The sequence below is a fragment of the Littorina saxatilis genome, linkage group LG4 (assembly GCF_037325665.1).
Source record: "Littorina saxatilis isolate snail1 linkage group LG4, US_GU_Lsax_2.0, whole genome shotgun sequence".
In the NCBI taxonomy this organism is placed as follows: Eukaryota; Metazoa; Mollusca; class Gastropoda; order Littorinimorpha; family Littorinidae; genus Littorina; species Littorina saxatilis.
Window position 1 is genome coordinate 15795870 of NC_090248.1, and position 22052 is coordinate 15817921.

The 22052-nt window shown below is 42.6% G+C and overlaps 1 protein-coding gene and 1 long non-coding RNA gene across 2 annotated transcripts in view; one reads left to right on the forward strand and one right to left on the reverse strand.

The window, feature by feature from the left end:
- Positions 1-22052, reverse strand: part of LOC138964091 (leukotriene A-4 hydrolase-like) — a 116702-nt gene that overhangs the window by 73026 nt on the left and 21624 nt on the right. Inside the window, exon 3 of the mRNA XM_070335979.1 lies at positions 13577-13688. Coding sequence (XP_070192080.1) covers positions 13577-13688 — 112 coding nt within the window. The remainder of the gene's footprint in view (positions 1-13576; positions 13689-22052) is intronic.
- LOC138964076 (uncharacterized) lies at positions 1639-3651 on the forward strand. Its single transcript, XR_011455001.1, has 3 exons — positions 1639-1816; positions 3012-3148; positions 3536-3651. It is a non-coding gene; the product is annotated as an uncharacterized lncRNA (long non-coding RNA).

The window sequence follows — 22052 nt, forward strand, 5'->3', positions numbered from 1 at the left end:
ACCATGTATATATTTTCTGTTGTCATTTACTTATGTTATACTATGCGTTTGAATCATTATATATTTTAGACGTCATACTTTTTGTTCGTATACCTTTAATGCTTCCAACTTTCAAACCGCTGCAAGGCTGGGAAGAGATGCGCACTTTCATCACTCTGTGTGTGTGATCATTTGGGGGGGGGGGGGGGGGGGGGGGGCTGGAATTTTACACCAATGAGCAAACGTATAAAGAGAAAATTTTGTTCATATAAACGTAATCATGCAAACGTCATTCCTGCCAAAACAAATCATTTTTCAGTGTTGCATACTCCTGTGTATAAGGTGTAATTTTTTTTTCCATTTTCTTCAGATATGGCGTCCCAACGACCAACTCACTGCGACCTCACTTCAAGACGGTGACCACAACTTGGTCTGTGAAGCAGTACCCCGACTTTGACAAAAACAAAAGCAATCTTTCCAGACCATCATCAACCAATTGTCAGATGCAAAAACCAAAGCGAGCAAAGACTTCACACAACTAACCAATCTTAGGCGTGAAAATCAACGCCTCCAGTCGGCCAGCTCATCTTCAGCTGCACTACGTTCATCTACACCCACCGCTGCACCAAACAACCCTGCGGCAATAGCCAGCTCATCTTCATCTGCACTACGTTCATCTACACCCACTGCTGCACCAAACAACCCAGCAGCAACAGCCAGCTAATCTTCATCTGCACTACGTTCATCTACACCCACTGCTGCACCAAACAACCCTGCAGCAATAGCCAGTTAATCTTCATCTGCACTACGTTCATCTACACCCACCGCTGCACCAAACAACCCTGCAGCAATAACCAGCTCATCTTCATCTGCACTACGTTCATCTACACCCACCGCTGCACCAAACAACCCTGCAGCAATAGCCAGCTCATCTTCATCTGCACTACGTTCATCTACACCCACCGCTGCACCAAACAACCCTGCAGCAATAGCCAGCTAATCTTCATCTGCACTACGTTCATCTACACCCACTGCTGCACCAAACAACCCTGCAGCAATAGCCAGCTAATCTTCATCTGCACTACGTTCACCTACACCCACCGCTGCACCAACCCTGCAGCAACAAGCACTCCTACAAACACATCAAACCACCTCGACAATGTCGACGTCCTAACGCTCAGTCAAATCATGGATGACGACATGATTGACGCAACACAAAATTCAACACAATCCACAGACATGTTTGATGCAACACAAAACGCAACACAAAACGCAACCCAGTCCACTTCAGATGACGCAGTCACATCGGGAGAAGCTCTCCAAGCATTGTCTCAGGAATAAACATTCACATTCAACCCATTTTTTCACAACCTTTTCAGAGTCAGTAGTTGCGGGTAAAATCTGATCCCTGTTTTGAATTTTGTGGAATCATTTTGCGACATATCGATAAAGTCACGAGACAAAGAACATCAACAAAGACCATATGGGCAATCATGTAAATTTTTGCGGGGGTGTAACGGAGATTGACTTTGTCTTTATAAGAATAGGAATCACATCATCTTAAACTCTACACACGGTGACAATTGCAACGCGTGTGGCACACAGCATGACAAACAAAAAAGAGCCCCTGCAGTGAATACTCCATGCTTAGTCCAGGGACCTATATTAGAGGGATAGGAAACTCCCCCGCCTCACGCGAAATGCGTGCTTACCGCGATGCGCGAGACGCGTCAGCTGACTAGTGCCAGAGGTCACAGACTTTGCGCATGGGAATTTACCGTCCAGTTTATTTCTGTTTACTGCGTTTTCACTTGGAATTCGACATCTCTTGTTCAAGGTGAGTGTTTATATTTATCAGGAGTCCAAGTTTTTGTTTTCTTTTTGTCATTCAACTCATGAAAACCCACGTAAGTTAGCATCAAAGTTGGCAGTCTGTTACGCCGCCGGTCACGGCTTTGAGAAAAAATGGCGTTTTCACGCGATGGTTCCATTTTCATGATGAAATCATTCATTGTGGATTTTTTAAAGATCGGCAGAGGGGCAAGCATTCACTAACTTTGTAAGTAATAAAACTAATTTTGAAATTTTAACTGATTTACGCTAGTTGTTATTGTTGAAAGTAAAACTGAAAACGGTGTCCCGTGAAATTATTCAACAGGGCCGAAAAGTTTCAAAGTCCGATGTGCAAAAGTTGCATTTTGTGTCAGGAAAAATACATAAAAAGAAGCATTTGATTTTAAAGCTGCCCTGTGTGTGTTGTAATTTGTTTATGATAGTAATGCATGGCGGCGAGCTTTGTAAACATGAAGTCCACGATGTATACTAAAAAGTCTGCTCAAGTCTCAGAATTAAAATGTTTTCAGCAGGGAAGCCTCGAAAATGCGTCTTTTTTTGCTAATTTCCAAAACTTTTGCAATCAATATCTTCAAACGTCCGGACGTCCGGACGTCCGGACGGACGGACGGACGACTCGGGTGAGTACATAGACTCACTTTTGCTTCGCATGTGAGTCAAAAATGTAATGGTGTTAATGATTATGTTTTTGAAAGCAAGGTGCATCCATTATTCCTTTCTTTTTCTTACTTTAATTAAATCATTGCATTAAAGTTGGGATATTTGGACATATTTGCAGATGATAACAGAATTTCAGTCCTAGTCTAAGAGCTATTGCTGCATGACTCTACCGACAATCAAAGAGTCAAATAAATAATAAAATATGTCATGTCATATATGAAAAGAAAGGGTTTTTCCTGTACAATTCATCTGCACATGTGTCATATCTGTACTGCTGCTTATCTGACTTTAATTTCATATAATAATGATAATTTAACAGATTTACAGTTACCTTAAAGTCAAAGCATATACATTTTTTTTAAATTTTGTTAGTGGTGAGCTGTTAATTTTATACTTATAATAATAATTATTGTTTGCAAAGAGTGTTGCAACAAGGAATCAGAAACACATTTAATTGGTTATTTATGTAGGGGCATTTGTAATATGTTTATGTTGTCATTATTTTAATGATCTTCCAGATGGGGCGGAGGAAACGTGTTGGAATGCCTCGGAAAGGATCGAGATCCAAACAGGGTGCAGCATGCAGAAAGAATGCTGAAGAAAAGAATATGAAGACTGAGGAAGACAAGTTGTTGCAGTTTTGTACTCAGATCCAGTAAGTATTTTTCATAATTTTAATTTAAAATAATACACTATATTGTCAGCAGTTTTGAATGTAGAAGGGATGACCGAATTTAGGTATGTCAAGTACTCTAGCCTGGATTTATGATTTGTGAAGGGAAATGCAAAAAGGAGGGACTAACTACATATTTCTCCTGTTCCCAACTGTGAGACAGAGTTAAAAGCAAAGCCATACATGTATAATAACATAACACAATGACAACAGGGCCAAATAAATGTTCACAAGGCAGAGCCTTTTTCAGTTTTTGCCTTGAAAGGACCTACTAGTCTTTCTATAAACACATTTCCAAGGCTACTTATGTACTTGTTGTTGGAAATATCAAGTTAGATTAAATGACTATATTTTCTTTTTATTTGTCAGGCTTGACGAGGGTGCTCCAGCAGAACCTTGGGAGTGGGGTGATTTTCTGATTGAGGACTGCCCTGGGCCGATATGTGCGGAGCTAACTGTTAATCGCGATTCACCAGAAACCGAAGATTTTAAAGATTAACTTAGTTTAACTGATGACAGGTGTTGTGTTTAATAAAAATTACTCAGAAAATTTTTGATTCTTTGCTTTGTTCTTATTTATTGTGTATGCAACAAAACAAAAAACCCACTAAAATAGGGAGAGGTGATAGAAAAGAAAGCACACATCATCACCTTCATACCAAAACTTGATAACACTGTATGACAGGAAACTAATTTATTCACACACACCCGTACGAAACGTTCTTATAAGAAATTGGACCCAATTTCATATAAGATTCTTATAAGAGTCTTGTATGACAATTTCATATATGTGGCTTATAGGTATTTTAAATGCAAATGAGGTAAATTCTTATAAGAAACTTATATGAATCATATATGAACCTATAACCTGAGCTCATATAGGTCTCTTATATGAATCTTATATTCTCTTATAAGAAAGCTATAGGTCTCTTATATGAAATGTTCATATATGAGACTTATAAGAATCTTATATGAAACCTACATCTCCCTTATAGGATTCTTATATGTCTCATAATATGATATTTATATGTCTCTTACTAGACACACGACCTTGACCTACATTTGTGTTTACAAGGGAAATAACACCTGCTTAACCCAATTTAACTGTCTTGACTTTGAATTATAATGAATCCAACTGCAAATTACCTTTTGGTTCAGTATATATACATATCTTTACTGAAGTTGTGTTTATTTTGAGGGCAAAAACAAACAGATCTCTAAATCACTGGTCACAAGAAGAGGAGTTATTAAAAGACATGCATTGTCCTCTTCAAATCCAATAACTTTGAAACTTGAAATTATGAACAAGAAACAACAAACAAGTTACACAGCCACAAATAATTTTCTTGAATATGCACAGCTGTCACAGTTTCTTGTTGCTTGAACCAAAGTAGTACTGGTAAACATGATTTGATCACCTGATGCAGAACCAGAACTGTAACAAATAATGGAGGGAAATTCTGGATTTTGAATAAAAACACAAACCTGTCAGTGTCAAGTTGTTGGGTTGGTTGGGCTGCCAGCCACCCACAAACATCAGCATGATATAAACATTCTCTTCACATATTCATACATCAAGTCCAATTATTTCTGTAAGAACTTTGCATTTTAGTCCTCCTCTTTCACTGATTTTCTGCTAAACATTCACAGAGCTGCTGTCACAAAGATGGCCATTCAGTCAGGGGGAGATAATGCTCAAGGCAAACCATCCACTTCCTGTTCATATATGAAAGCCAGTATTGCCAGTAATTCAGCATTGTCCAAAATTTTTTCTAAGTCCTGAAATCTCCTATGCAGAAACTAAGTGCTGATTCATATAAGAGTCATATAAGATTCATATAAGAAACATATAAGAAACATATAAGAGAACTATAGGTTTCTGGAAGTGCAGGTTCTCATATATGATTCATATATGATTCTTATATGAATTGGGGTCTTTTTCATATAAGAGACTTATAAGAAACCTATTCCTACAACTGACATACATAGCTTTTTACTTGTCATATATGAAACTTATATGTTTCTTATAAGAAACTTATAGGTTTCTTATATGTCTCTTATATGTTCATATATGTTCATTTCGTACGGGCAGAAAACCAAAGAGCAGGCAGATGAATGCAGTCACAATGAATGAAGTATACGTCACTATGCATATGAGCACAGTTTAAAATTCACACAAGCATCAGAATATTTGCAGTACCACAAAATGCACATGACAATGGAAAAGAAAACCATTATTCTGCTTCTGGACTTTTCACAGAGTTTGACAGGACAACATAACCAGTTCAGTTCCCAAATATAAATGCTTGCACTCCACACATCAGTTCACCTGTACCCATACACTGAAAGTACTGAGGAAAGAGATCAGTATGGACTGCCAAATATGTCCAAAACATGCTAGCTATCTGAATACTGATTCAAGCTATGTCTACCAGATGCACATGCTGCATAAAGTGACTGAACATGAATACCTTCAGTCCTGAACCTAAGGAATATCACTCAAAAGTTCATGGTACCTTGTTTACATCTGTGCACCCTGCATCTTTATTATTGACGCATGAGTGAAGCTTATAAAGTCTTAAATGTTTCATCATCTCATCCACATTGCCATCTCTTGAGACGATACTTGGCGCTATGGCAGTAAGAGATGATTTCTCTGAAGATATTAATATAGGCATCCTCTTCAATCCTTTTAATAGCGTTGATGAGCAGGTCTCTGAAGGTTGCATTGCTTAGGCGGGTGTTCCTCTCAGTGTCACAGCAGTCTCCCTCAACCAGTCCGTCTAAAACTGCAACTGCATCACTCAGACTGGGCGTCACCGTTGTCAATTCAATGCTCACTGGCTGAAACAGAGAATGATAACGTACAACTTAATGAATGCAGTCAGGTAAATTTCAACATCAGGATACACAGCACAATTCATGTTTACTGCTCATCATGTAAAAACTAAAATGAACATGTTTTGTAAGTATGCAGGTTCCCAAACAGATGTCTACTATAACAGAAATCCCCATTCACAAATTCCTACTTCACTGCTTTCAGGAGATGCATTAATATGTTGGGCTTCAAGGTCCACTGATAACACGGTTTTACTGTGATTGGTATGTTGGTATTCCATGTAATACTATAATAAATTACATTTTTATTTTATTAGGGTAGGTGTTTCAGTTAGACTATATTATTATGATAATAATTATGAAACACACACGCACACGCGCAGATATATATATATATATATGGAATCTTACCTTTCAAATGTGGCTTGTTGTGCTTCTTGGTGACATGTCTTCTGAAACCGCTGATAGAGGCATAACTATATTAACTGTTGGTGCAATCGGGACACTTCAAATTCTTAGCAGACGAACGTTGACGCTTTGCACTTGCAGGAGACGGAAGAACCGTTTCGCTTGCGATTTCGTCACTTTCAGGTTCAGAACCGCTTTCACATCATCCTCCGTAAATTCTCCAAAAATGTACTCCAGTGGCAAGTCGTCCCACTTCAGAAAATCCTCTTTTGTCGACATCCTTTATCCCACAACAAGCGCTAAAATGTAAACAGGAAGCCGAACAGAATCGGTTAAGTTGTATCTCCGGCAGAGAAGAGCTCTGCAAGGGACGGTATTACACTACCGCGGACCGCCGCGGACAGTTCGTGGCATACGCAGTTACCTTTTCCTGCGGTAGGCGACCATCCTCGCAGGCGCAGTGAAGGAGTTTCCTATCTATCTAATATAGGTCTATGCTTAGTCCTATTTATCAGTTTTGGTGGCGCTGATTTGGCAAATGAAATGTTTTAATTATGTTGTGCTGGCTTGCAGCCCAAGAGAAATATTAAACAAAAGCAAATTTATTTCTTCAGGCCTAACCATCATAATGCCATATATGCATGGTGATCTGTAAACTTTTGTTCTCTGTGCACAATGCATGTGTAAACATTTTGTTGTTCGCAGAACGCAGAACCAATTTCACATTTTAACCCTTAGGCTGGTTGTCGCGACATATGTCGCGCTACTTTACGTATACTGTCACCTGGTTGTCACGACATATGTCGCGCTACTGGCTCAGTCTGTTTGGTCGGTTCCGATTACCTTCCATGGATGCGAAAACCTATATGACCGTTTTTTGTTATTTTTCTCTCTGTTAATTCACCAGTGGCTATGTAACATGTGTTACAGAATTGCACCAGTGTAAGGGTTAACATTTTATTTTTCACTCACATGTTTTGTTCCATTTAGTGCTTATTTTTCCCCCCGTCTCAAGACATATATATGGTGATGTGTACAACTATTGTTCTCTGGGCACATTTTTTGGCACATTTATGTTCCTCACTTATGTCAATGTAGCCGCTAATTTGTTTAAGTCCAGTCAATCGTACAAATGTTTCATTGTGGGTGACTCGAGCTGTCGGGGTACTGCGACGAGATTTCTTTCCCAATTATATGATTGGTGTTATATATTCTTTTACACATTTTAACTAGCATTCATCATCTTGGTTGAAGCGTGACAAAATGATTTTGTCACATTGATTGAATTCTCAGACTGTCCACATAGACTGAAATCTCAGAAAAGGGCACAATTTAACGCTGTTTTATTCTTTCCCAATTATATGATTTGTTATTGTTCACAGAACCCACTGTATATTTACCACTGGGTTACTTTTTCATTCCTATTTGCTGATGTGTAAAACTTTTTTTTTGTACTGTGCACACTATTTGCTCATTTAATGCTGTGTTTATGTGTTTGTTTCACTCCCATGTGTCATATTTTCTGAGATTTCGGTCAATGTAGCCACTTTTTTTGTTTTGCTGCATTTAGCCTTTCCTTCGTAACTGTCTGCCTTCACCAAGCTGTAGATTCTTGCATTACTAATGGCGAGCAGCTACGCAAGAAAACAAAGAAAGTGTATTCAAGCGCCGAGCCTGGTAAAAAGAAAATATCGCTACATTGACCGAAATTTCAGAAAGCGTCACATGTTTGCTGCTGTGTAAATGGTTTGCAGTTCATTGCACATTGAACGCTGCTTTTCTTAGGTTTGATGTTTTATCACATTTTGTTGTTCTGTGTGTGCTAGCGCTTTTTTGGGGTAACTTTGTCGCAATTACTTCTAAATTTAATATGTTACTGTTGTCACTGCACAAGTCATGGCCAATCCACCACTGTGCCCTTTTTTATCTCTCCCAATAAATGTATGGCATTTTGTTCTGTACACGCGTGCCATTGCACATTGAACACGTTTTTGTTGTTGCTTATTCATAATTAACTCTGTAATTAATTGTGGCCGCCGGCCATTGTAAGGAATGCAATTTATCTATGTTACTATTGTTTTTAAAATTATAAATATTTCCCCAGGAGTGCCCCTTTAAAAGAGCATCCACGCTGGTACCATAGTTAATTCGGGCTGCGCCCCGATCGCCCATCCCAGTTAGTGACCTGGTTCACGGTTGGTCCGTTTGCCACACACGCAGCGAGCTTTGAAATCACTGCCTGCCCATTGGCCACTAGTGGTCAGTGCCCGCGCAGTCCCGCCAAACTCGGTAGCGTGCGTTCTTTTAGTTCCACGACTTTGGAGAGGAAAGACGTGTGTGTGCAGCTGAGCTCCAGGAACCACATGGTAGGCACAAACCGGTTTCGTACTTTATTTGAAAAGGCAGGGTGTGCAATTTAGTTAGCAAGCATCCAGTGTACACGTAATTTCCTACACGCATTTTTCTACCAACAATAATGCATTTCAATAAATTACATATCTTATAATGTTGTTTCCAGACTTTTGTGTAGGCAATGATCGGCGATTTTACTGGAAGAAAGACAAGTTTATATTTCTATGTGGTGGGTATTTTTACAAGGGCCGTATAACGATGTTAAGATTTGTGAGGATACAATAATGGAGTTAAGGTCGAGACTGTGAGGTAAATTGTGTTGGAATTAACGCAAAGGGACCGCGTGGTTGGCAGAGACCACGTGTTACATAAATAAGCTATTATTTCATTTGGCTGTTGGCATAACGGGACAAAGGCCCATGAAGTTAAATTTAGAACACTGGATGCTTTGATTTTCGTTACTAATGTATATTATGGGACGTGCTAAGAATTACCAGTTTGCTGACGAAAAACCTTCTTTTTGTTTGTTGTCATAATGGGATAAAGGCTGATGAAGCCAGGACCCAACACTGTGTACGTCAGTCGGCGGGATTACTGTAAATATAATCATATGTGAACGTACTAATCCTCGTCAGTTTGCCGAAGAAATCGTTGTTTTGGTTGGGGTAATAGTGGAGCCAAACTAAGTGAATTTTGCTGACTTCAGAGCACAAGGTATGTGCGAGAGATCTGTACATTACATACATGTACCAGCGCCAGTTCGGATAATGATTGAAGTTGTGGAGAAGACAGGATATTGAAGGCAGAAGAGTTTAGACTAGGAATGCCATGAAAGTGAAGGGTATTATGATTAAAGAAAAGAGATCCAGCAGTACATTCATAATGTTGGGTTGGAAAGCTGAATTTCGGTTGGAGAATGTGGTAGGCCATGAAGAATAGGCGTTTGGTGGTTAGAACCCGATTTTCATGAGAACTTATAATTATACCACAGATGGTGGATACGTGGGAGTAACAGCGGCCAGTGATGACATGAGCAAAGGCCAAATCCCCTTTTCTCCGAGGTTCGTTGTATTTTTTGTGTACATGTATTTTATTAGTTAGTGACTATAATTATGTTGTTTTGAATATGGTATATACTTGAGCGTTGCAATATTGAGTATAAAGTCCCCTTTCAATGCCCAGGCAACTGTTAATGTGGTATTTTCTTTGCCCACTCGGTGCCACATTGCCAGCTTTGTTTATATGCTATGTCCCGCCTTCCACACATGTGGTGCCGATTGTACACTGAATGGGAAGCCCAGGGTTTGAGCGCTAATTGTTTCCTCAGCACAAGCCGACCCCTGTCTGTGTTGAGACATGACCTTTCATGCCCCGTTCAGTAACATACCTTGAGCCTTTTGTTAGGTGAAGAGATAACACCGATGGCCAGACAGGCATAAGTTGCTCCCCTTTATCTGTGGATAGTGTTCACCTTCGTGGGAATAAGTTCAATTCCCCTGCGACCAACTTATTGATTGTTGATCACGTTCATTGTGGTAAGGCTCGAGTACCTAGTTGGTATGCACCTTCTGTGAGAGGTTGCGCGTTGGTTTTTTGTGGGTGTATTATTATTATTTTCCCTTTTAACCCATTATGGTTTTATTATGTTAGTTCAGTGCAACTGTGAATCCAGTTATTGGTGTAATTTAGGAGTAATTATCCACCCTTGCGCGTACATGCTTTGCAGTTGTTATTGTTATTTTTTTATCATCAGTGTGTGTTTACTGAGTTATTCCCCTTCCTATGTTGTTGACATTTCTGAGGGACTAGGTTTTGTCTGTAACATTTCAATACTGCACATTGACAATTGATGAAGACAGCTTGGCTCCTGTCCCTTCTATTGGTTCCATGCTCGGGGTAGCCCTGATGGACAAATGCTTTTGTATGCTTTGTGTGTAATATTTTAATAGTGCACAGTGACAATAGATGATGATAGTTTTGTTTTTTATCCCCTTTATTGATTAGGCTTCAGGCTATGGTGTGATCGCTAACCCCATTAGGCTTCAGGCTATGGTGTGATCGCTAACCCCATTCAGGCATTTATTGCTTTCTTCTTAGTCGCCCATGAGTTATTCCCCTTTTTATGAAATAGTTACATGACATATGCCCTTGATAGGTTTAGCACACTCTGTATTTGATGGACTCTATTTTTGTTGGCTGTTGTTTGGTTATGTACTAATGTAATGAGGTTTTTTGTTCCTGTTTTCTTTTATTAAGTATGCCTTGTACTACCATGTAATCACTGCATCCGTTCATGCAGTTATTGCGTTTTGGTTATTCGTCCATGTTATTCCCCTTTCCATGCAATGGTTATATGTCCTTGATAGCTCCAATGGACTCTAACATTTTTCTTCTGTTTTCTACGTAATAATGTAATGAGAGCTTAATTGTTCTACTACCTTGTATTGATTATGTCCTGTAATATTATGTAATCACTGCATCCGTTCATGCAGTTATTGCGTTCTGGTTATTCGTCCATGAGTTATTCCCCTTTCCATGCAATGGTTATATGCCCTTGGTAGCTCCAATGGACTCTAACCTTTTTTGTCTGTTTCTTACGAAACAATGTAATGAGAGCTTTATTCTTTTTCCTGTTATTGGTTATGCCTTGTACTATTGTGCACTCGCTGCGTCCTTTCATGCAGTTATTGTTTTTTATTACCCGCTCATGAGTCTCATAATTTCCCCAAATGAAGTACTCATGGTGACCCTGAAATTGTAATATCATTCTAATGCATTGTTGGTTTGACTTGTACCCTTGTCCCCATCACATAACATGCTAGGTATAAAGTCCGGCGATGGTAGGGAAGTACACAGTCACATGCTTTATGCGACCGCAAACTATTTCTGTCCCCTGGTAATTTTGGACGTGAATTTTGGTCGAGCGTGCTTAAACCTAAACCATGGCAGCAAGGGACTCATAACTATGACTCGGTTCATAAACTTTTCCCTGAAATGCTGACTTCTTAATATTTTCCTTTTTTGACACATGTAGGATACCTTACTACCTTCATATTTCTTTTGTTCCGGTTAACATTGTTTCAAGCATTGCTTGTCATTTTAATGTTTATAATTATGCTCTAATGCAATTGATAATTTGTGTATGTTATTGTTTTATGACGTGTGTACTTATATAGTATATATTATATCATTTAGGTTCTAGGTGGTGAAATAAAGTTGTGAAAGGACAACTGGTGTTTGCGTGATGATTCCCAACCCCCCCTTCATGTGAGCTGCAACCTATGCGGCCCACATAATGAAGAAGAAAAAATCCCGTGCGGAGCACGGGTATTACTTGTGTAATTTAATATCCTTAACTTTTTGGGCTCAGTGTAAGATGAGAAAACTTTAATGTCCATTTTCATTTTACACAAACATGGACATTTTTCGTTTGGCACCACATCGCATATCTAATAACACAAAGACACGATAATAAAAAAGCTTAATCGAACATAAATACCATGGCTGCCAACCTTATTACTATGAAATTCCTGTGGGGGTCTAGTCACATCAACAATCTTTACAAAATGCGTGGTGTCCCCCCTTGTCTGACTTGTTGATAAAGTCATAGTTCGCCTTGTACTGCGGTAAAAACCTCACTTTAGCCTTTGGTTATTGATTTTTTTTTTTCGGCGGCATTTTTAGAAGGCCAAAACTGGAAAGAAGCACAACTTATTTTTCGTACATGCGCACATTGACTTGTCTGGTCTCGGTTAACCAGAGCGTCTTTTCACCGGTTTCGTCCACAAAAAAGAGGCTGCTTTCACAAATTATTGTAGAAAATCGAACAAATTTCGGGATTTTGTAACGGATTTCAAACATCGGGAGATTCCCTAAAAATTCGGGAAGGTGGGCAGCTATGAAATACATTACTAAGATCAACTTATTGCATAATCATTTAAGTTATGAGCAACATGTATATATATCACAGTAACTGACGCTCTTAAACACAGCGAACGCAAACACACACATAGTCTGAACAGCTCAAGTGTAGAATTGGAAGATTAACATTTGTTATCAGCATTTAAAATGGTTATATTGCTGTAGGAATAAAGGAGTTTTTAAAAGTATTCTTCCGACCCTGAGTCGCTGGGCTGACGGCAGCGCTTCAAACTTAGATTGAAGAGGATGGGATTCGTCGCTCAGAATTTGTTTAACTTTCCTTTTCAGAGCGCTGGTGTACATCCCTGACAGAGGTACCTGATTCCTTCCGATGATTTTGCCTGCCAGGCCAACGACTCATGCTAATCTGCTTTTGTTTTTAACGGTTAAATTGCCACAGTAAGAAACCAGGTTAAAGGTTAAAACACTTTCCACAAGAGATGTGTACACATTTTCTAAAATGTCTTTGCTAACATTAAAACTTCTGAGCTTGCGCAAAAGATATAGGCACTGATCTACCTTCTTGCAAATATAATCAACATTTTCCGTGAAAGTAAGATGCTGTTCCAAAATATTTAAAATGTTCAACTTGTTCTACCTCCTGTCCATTTATTTGCAGCAGTGAGGAAAAAGATGTATTTTGTTTTTGCCTGTTTCCAATGCACAATTCCTTCTTTTTTTTTGAATATTCAGTTCAAGAACTTTTTTCCCTGTTATACCTAAAACTAAATTGTGGCTAAAAATAAATTCTGCCCTAATTTTAATGTTACTTAACATCTCAGCCTTTTTTTCTGACACACTCTCAGAATTACAATGATGTAAACATAATATTATTGTCATGCATGCATTATGAAGCAAAGTGGACTCCAGAGAATTAGAACACAAGCTTACCTGGCACTGACTGAAAAGATAAGGTTGACGTTTGCCTGCTGTCTGCTCTGGGCACAGCCATTGCAGGGCAGAACAAGTAGGACTCGTGATGTACTGGATGCTTACTATCAGCCTGTAATAAACATGTGCACAAAATGATTACAAAAATGAAGTTATTACTGTCAGTAGTCTATTTAACAATTCTACCCTGTCAGTACCACATCACAGTCAGAAATATTGCCCAGCAAAGCAAAAGTGCGATTTTTTCCGAAATCTAGTTTTAATCAGCTCACTTACCAAACCTTACAACTGCCTATCCCTAGGGGGTAAGGACGGTTGCACCTGAATGATCTAAAATCATCTGGGACAGGCTGAACTTCTTTAACCCAGTGTGGGATTTTCAGTGGGGCGACCACCCCCAACCCAGCGCGTCCCCGGGTGGCGGATAGGGGAACGGACTTCAGATATGAAGACCAGCCGCTTGCGGCCGCGGACCAAACTGGCGGTGTTTCCTACCAGGGTGGAGTGGGGTAGCAGGCGGCACTGCTACTCTCTTTGAAATGCTCCATCGCCCCTCGACGGGACTCATCTAATGCGATTATGGGCGCATTAAAACCCTAGCTCCGGGTTCCCGGCAAATCCTCCCCCCTGTGCTCTCAGGGTAAGACGTACGGGCCATGAGCTAAGGGTGAGGCAACCCCGACAGAGACCTCGAGTGCTGAAGACGGAGGTACTGGGCTGCACGGCGCACTCTAATAAACCCTGGTACCACGCATCAACGCCAACCATGACACCATCAGATAGAAGCGACACTCATGGCACTCGCCCACTGAGGTCCCTCCAGGGTGAGGCAGCGCCGGGCTCCAAGCCTCAAAGGAGTCCAACCTCAGCTACTGGAGGTCCCTCTCGTCCGTCTTGCTGCGCCAGGGGACGGAGGAGGAATGCGACTGGTAGCACAACAACCACTTCAACATCCAAGAAGCGTCAACCTTTTCTGGTGATGCATTGGAATGCAGAAGGAGTCATGAACAAGAAGACAGAGCTAGAACATATCTTGCATGAAAGGAGCATCAACGTCTGCTGCATTCAAGAAACCCACCTGCAGATGGGAAAAACCTTCAAGGTCAGAGGCTACCAGTGCTTCAGACAGGACAGAGCTGACAGACGCAAAGGCGGAGTCCTGACACTAGTTAGGAACAACATCCAAGCCTGCGAAACAGCCGTCCACATGGAGGGAGCAGAGTACCAGATGATTTGGGCCAAACTGAATGACACAGAGTTGCAGATCCTGAACTTTTACTGCCCCAACGACCGTCCACTATCCCTTGCCACCATCGAAGTCCCAGACTCGAGCTTTCTCGCAGTAGGTGATTTCAACTCTCACTCCCAGAGTTGGGGTTACAGTCAGATGGATCGCCGGGGTGAAGAAGTGGAAGACTGGCAAGATGAACACTATCTCATCCTCATAAACTCCCCAGATGATACTCCAACCTTCTACTCCTGACGATGGCGCAATACCTCCACTCCAGATCTTGCTCTCTGCACCGAAGATGTCCACCGAGACGTCACCAGGGAGGTGGGAGAGCAGTTAGGAGGAAGTGACCACAGGCCAGTGTTCCTCTCCATCAACAGGAACACCATGAACTACCCTGTGCACCCTCGCTGGAACTACAAGAAGGCTAAATGGAGTCTTTTCAGACACCAAACAAACACTCTTACCAAGGACCTCCATGTCCAAGGTAGAGACATCAATAACGTTGTCAGAGACCTGAACGCCTGCATCCTGCAAGCAGCCCACGAGTCTATCCCACGAGGTGCTCGCAAAGAGTACAAGCCATACTGGACCAACCAGCTACAAGAACTGCAGGATGAGATGGAATCTGCCAGACAGGCAGCAAAAAGTAGCCCATCAGATGAGAACCACCTACGGCTCCAGCAGACAAAGGCTGAATTTCTCAAGGCAAAGATCCAGGCCAGACGCAAAAGCTGGAGAGAAAAAACCGCTGCGCTGAATCTTGAGAGAGACGGAACGAAGCTGTGGAGAGTCGTAGGACAGCTCAATGATGAGGAAAACAGAAGCCAGAATGTGACACTGGAAGAGAACGGAGAGATGCTGACAGGGAGACGAGCAGCTAACCGTCTTGCTGACAACTATGCAGACGAGAGCAAAGTACCTGTCAGTCCTGTCCAACAAAGAGAAGCAAGAAGAAAACAGAGAGAGCGGCCACAACACCTCACAGATGTGGAACCCATGAAGCAACCCTTCACTCTTCATGAGCTACAAATTGCCTTGAGGAAACTAAAAACCAGGAAATCCCCACGGCCAGATGGGATCACGAACGAGATGCTGAAGCATCTAGGCAACACAGCTGTCCTGAAACTACTGGAGGTCTTCAATCTCAGCTGGGACACAGGCAAATTGGCACAAGTTTGGCGAGAGGCCATCATGATTCCTATCCTAAGAAAGGAAAGGACAAGAAGAAGCCTGCTAGTTACAGACCAATCAGCTTGACCAGCTGCACTGTGAAGACCCTAGAGAGGATGGTCAACCAGCGCCTGCTTTGGTATCTAGAGACTGAGAACATCCTGGCTCCTGAACAGGCCGGCTTCAGACAGTTTCACAGCACAGAAGACCAGGCAACCTATCTCTCCCAAGAAATAGAAGATGCATTCCAGGAACAGAAGGTCCTCTTCGCCACCTGGATTGATCTACAGAAAGCCTTTGACAAGGTCTGGACTGATGGCCTCCTTGTGAAACTGCAGAGATGTGGAATCGCAAGCAACATGCTGCGATGGATCAGATCCTATCTTCACAACCGCAGAGCAAGAATCTCAGTCAACGGTCGAGTCGGCAAGAAAATACTACTGCGACATGGTGTCCCACAAGGAGGAGTCCTCTCTCCTACACTCTTCTTGGTCTTCATCAACGACCTTGTACAAATTCTTCCCAAAGGTATCCACGCTGCATTATATGCTGATGATTTGGTGATGTGGTGCAAGGAGGAATACGCCACAACTGCCACTTACAGGATGCAACTGGCTGCTGACCGGCTGGCGGCATGGGCAGATGAATGGTGTGTTGCCATCAACAAGGAAAAGTCCTCCACAACACTCTTCACCCTATCCTCAAAATAAAAGACTGGAACCATCAAGCTTGGTGACACACCCTTGAGAAGTGATGACGCGGCAACATATCTTGGTGTCACTTTTGACAAGAAACAGACCTGGAAACCCCACATCCACAATGCTGAAGCAAAGGCCAGGCGCAAGCTTGCCATCATGCGGAAGCTATAGCCGGAACCAGCTGGGGAGCAAACGAAGAGATACTCAAGCGAGTCTACCAGGGAGCAGTCAGGCCCCATCTTGAGTATGGCTCCACAGCTTGGTCTACAGCAGCGAAGACCCACCAGCAGACGCTTCCGTCGCGATATAACCTTGAACGGTTGAAAACGACGTTAAACACCAAAAGAAAGAAAGAAAGACACTGGACAGGGTCCAAAACCAAGCCCTCAGGATCATTACTGGATCGATGAGATCCACACCAATAAAGACCATGGAAGAAGTTGCTGCCATTCAACCCCTCAGTCAAAGGAGAGACGCCAAGGTCATGGTTCAGACAGAGAAATTCAAGTGCCTGCCTGCGCATCCGATGAAGAAGAGGATGGATAACCTGACAAAGAACCGCCTCAAGCGCAGCAGCTTCTTACATGAAAGCAAGAGACTTGCCAGAGAGCACCAAGCCTCTGTACCTCCATCAGCACTACCAATCAGTTTCTCAGATCTGCCGCAGCCATGGAATGAAGACTACAAGAATCTTCAGATCTCCACCACAGTCCCCTACGTTACCTCATAAGATTCCCAGAACGACACTGCCAGGCGCACCCTAACACTCGCCGTGATTGCTGAACGGTACCCTGAAGAAGCCTGGATTCACGTGTATACAGACGGTTCAGCAACAAACGCCGTGGCCAATGGAGGAGCAGGTGTACTTGTCAGATCTCCTGAGGGGCACACTTCTACAGCAGGGATACCAACAGGAAAGTACTGCTCAAACTATGCAGCAGAAGTTCAGGCCATCATGCAAGCAGCCTCCATGATTCATGACTCGGAAAGCGAATGCCCCCAAGTTGTTTTCCTCTCTTTCTTTCTTTATTTGGTGTTTAACGTCGTTTTCAACCACGAAGGTTACATCGCGACGGGGAAAGGGGGGAGATGGGATAGAGCCACTTGTCAATTGTTTCTTGTTCACAAAAGCACTAATAAAAAATTTGCTCCAGGGGCTTGCAACGTAGTACAATATATTACCTTACTGGGAGAATGCAAGTTTCCAGTACAAAGGACTGACATACTGCTTGACTAAAGTTTTCCTCTCTGATGCACTGTCTGCCTTGGAAGCCCTTGCAGGAAACAAACTTCCTCGTCTGATGGAAAAACTCCAGGAACTTGCCAAGACTCGACGAGTAGTCCTGCAATGGGTTCCAGCACACTGCGGAATTCCAGGCAATGAAACAGCTGATGAGCTCGCCAAACTCGGAGCCAGGGAGGAACAACCAGACAACCCAGTCAGCTTCGCTGAAAAGAAAACCCTCGTGAAGGCAGCAATGCGACCACAATCCACGAGAGACGCATATCATCTCCTAGAACGATGGCAGCAAGTAGTGATCATGCGACTACGAACTGGTCACTGTCGCCTCAACGCCCACATGTTCAGGAAGCTGAAGCTGACCCCATCACCAACCTGTCCCTGTGGTCTGGAAGACCAGACTCCAGAACATGTCTTAATGACATGCCCCCAACTCAAACCAATCAGAGACAAAGTGTGGCCAGCATCAGTCCCTCTCCGCACCAAACTCTATGGGAGCAGACAAGACCTGGAAGCCACGACGTCATTCGTCTCGCAGACTAAACTGATGGTGTGACGGCGAACGCAAGAAGAAGAAGAAGAAGAATCTAAAATCATAAATGGAAAATTTCCTAAGTAAATTTTCATTTGATTAATATACTTACCCGAATCACATTAGCATTGAACCCACTTGAGATGCTTAGCACTGAAAACGCTGACCTGTCTAAGGGAAGCAACCCCATCACCAAAACGAAAGCGAAAGTAGCTTTGGTAATGAGCAGTCACACTGGGAGTTACCTCCCGTATTGGTGTGTTACACGTCACCTCCTATAACTCCACGTGTCTACCCTCATACGGCTTTTAAACAAACATCAAAACCATATGCGGGGCAGGCGGGAGGGCATAAAATATGTGATTCGGGTAAGTATATTAATCAAATGAAAATTTACTTAGGAAATTTTCCATTAAATTACATATTCTTACTCCGAATCACATTAGCAGATAACATCAACAAGGCGGTGGGAAAGAAAAATCTAACTCACTCTAAAAAACCTTGCCAGGAAGTGGCCCCATGCCAACAAGGCAGGAAGGGCCCCGTGGAAAGAAAAAATTCCAACTCACACTAATCCTTAGCCAGGAACTGGCCCGCTGCCAACAAATCAGGAAGGGATCGGAGAAACGTGCTGAATGACAGCCAAGGAGTCTCTAAATCAAAACTAGCCAAAGAAAAAACCTCAGAAGGCTAGTAATCTGTGCCCAAACCCTCGTTCAATCCCACGGACGAAAAAGCAAAAAGGCACTCTGGATTAAATGAACCCGAGCCGAGTAGAGGGGAAAGACAATCTGCCCCCCCCCCCCCCCCCCCTTTTTCTTCTTGGAAGGAAAAGTCAACAAAAAGCGTGGAAAAAAGAGAGTCAGCTCAAAGGAAGAGCGACCAATCACTACGTAAGAGAAAGAGAGAGACATCCGGGCACAAGGTACCAGAGTCCAACTCGATGACAAAAACTCACAAAGAGCGTAAGCGTACCAGAAGTTCCAAGAACAATAGCGTACGCAATACAGTCTGCTCGTAGGAAAATTTGAAAGAGAATCCAACCTCAGACTGAAAGCAAGACTGGTAAGCATACACGAAAAACCGTGAAGCCAAGCAGTCAAGAAAATTCCCGAGAAAAAGAGTTCTCCGGAAAAAAACTGGAAGATACCTTCGTAGCCAAATCAAGAGAAACCTGAAATTTGGACGAAACAACCAGAAAATGTCTGTCCGTCTCTGAGAGACAGAAGGCCAGACAAAAAGCAAAACACCTTAGTCAATGTTGCCTGTGGTAGAAAGGTGACCTTAAAAGGAAACCCAACCTAACGGAAGTCGATCTGACTCTCCTCATTTTAGAATGAGGATGAAGAAAGCATAAGATCCGCAGTCACAGGTACCGGAAAAGCGAAGTCAAGCAGCTAAAAGCTGAAGATCGACGCACAGACTAAGGCTGAGAGCCACGACGCCCGTAACACAGTGGCTGTTCCAAATTACCCGCTGAACACCGGTAAAGGAACGACCCAAAAGTTTCGGAACATTAGCTAGCCCTCTGCCAAGAGGAGAGGACTAATCAAAAACAGAGAGATGGTCAGCCACAAAGGATGATCCTTCAAACTGATATTGCCGAAGACAATGCCCCCTCAGAAAATCTGTATGTTACCTCCGAGGCCAACCCAAGCGAAACTTAAGTTTGGACGAAACATCAGAACTAGTCTTGTTGCTAGAGAAAGACAGAGCCCGACTCAGCGAAAGACCCAGATCTAACACTGACGTCCCATCTCCTCCTAAGAGAGAAGGATGCGTCTTGAAACAGACACAACCGAGTCTCTCATAACTGAACAAGAAGGGCAAAGCCCATACGACTCACATGCTTGACCTACACCTTTACATGACCTTGACCTTCAGGGTCAAGGTCAAATAACTAAACCTAGCAATGACATCATACACTAAGAACTGCTTTACACATTTTCCCTACCAAAATACATGTGACCTTGACCCAAGGTCAAGGTCATCCAAGGTCATGCAACACAAAGCTGTTAATTCAAGACATAGGAAGTACAATGGTGCTTATTGGCTCTTTCTACCATGAGATATGGTCACTTTTAGTGGTTCACTACCTTATTTTGGTCACATTTCATAAGGGTCAAAGTGACCTTGACCTTGATCATATGTGACCAAATGTGTCTCATGATGAAAGCATAACATGTGCCCCACATAATTTTTAAGTTTGAAACAGTTATCTTCCATAGTTCAGGGTCAAGGTCACTTCAAAATATGTATACAATCCAACTTTGAAGAGCTCCTGTGACCTTGACCTTGAAGCAAGGTAAACCAAACCGGTATCAAAAGATGGGGCTTACTTTGCCCTATATATCATATATAGGTGAGGTATTCAATCTCAAAAACTTCAGAGAAAATGGGAAAAATGTGAAAAATAGCTGTTTTTTAGACAACATTTATGGCCCCTGCGACCTTGACCTTGAAGCAAAGTCAAGATGCTATGTATGTTTTTTGGGGCCTTGTCATCATACACCATCTTGCCAAATTTGGTACTGATAGACTGAATAGTGTCCAAGAAATATCCAACGTTAAAGTTTTCCGGACGGACGGACGTCCGGACGGACGGACGGACGGACGACTCGGGTGAGTACATAGACTCACTTTTGCTTCGCATGTGAGTCAAAAACCAGTAGAGGAAGCAAAATCCGGGTCACCAGTAAAGGCGACCGCGGAGAAGCAAAGGACGAGTGTCAGAAGAAGCCCGTGTAGCCCAAGCAAGCTAAAGCTGAGACTGTTCCGTAACTTGCCTTGAGGGACAAGAAAAAGAACAGAAACGGAAGAAATACCACTTCATGCATGGGATGAATTAGCCCAAAACCTGTAAAAGGTGGTATGCCACAGAAGAGGAATCTTCGAACCAGAGTAGGAAAACTCCCTCTTCACGAAAAAACGGAAGTTGTCATGGCCGTAAAGGCCCCCAAAGAGGGTGCCAAAACAGCTGATGCCCTTCCGGAAATACAAGGGAAACTTTCGCCACAGCCTCCAGGGTAACCTGAGCTTTGACGGAAATCCCAAATAAGTCTGCTCGGCAGCCACAGACCCACAGTCGGAGTGGACAAGCAGACGACAAAGACCAAAGTCACAGTCCAGTGGCATAAAAAACGATGCACGGGGTAACCAAAAACCGGAAACTCGTGTACCAGAGTATCACTTTGACTAATACTCTGACTGGTGTGAGAGTAAGGAAAAGCCAAGTGAAGAAAGCCCGAAGGCCGTTCAGTGCCTCTGAAGTCAACCAACCCAGAGGCGAAAGTATGCAGGTAAAAAACCGGAAAACCGGAAACCCGTGTACTCGGACATCGTCTTGACACCTCCCTTGACAAAAAGAAAAGGGTAAGACAAGCGCCCAGCCGCCCCCAAGGTTGTGTCTGCCCCAAAAATGGCCCAACGGAACCAAAAGTGGAGCAGGGACAGAAGGAATGCCACCTCGAAGATGCGCCAGCTTAGCCAGCACCTATAGAGATGGAAAACCCCTGAGGGAGAATGTGCGAACCGGAAGGAGAAGTCATCACCCTTCACGGAACGGAAATAAGCCATCGTCGACGGGGCAACCAAAAACGGAG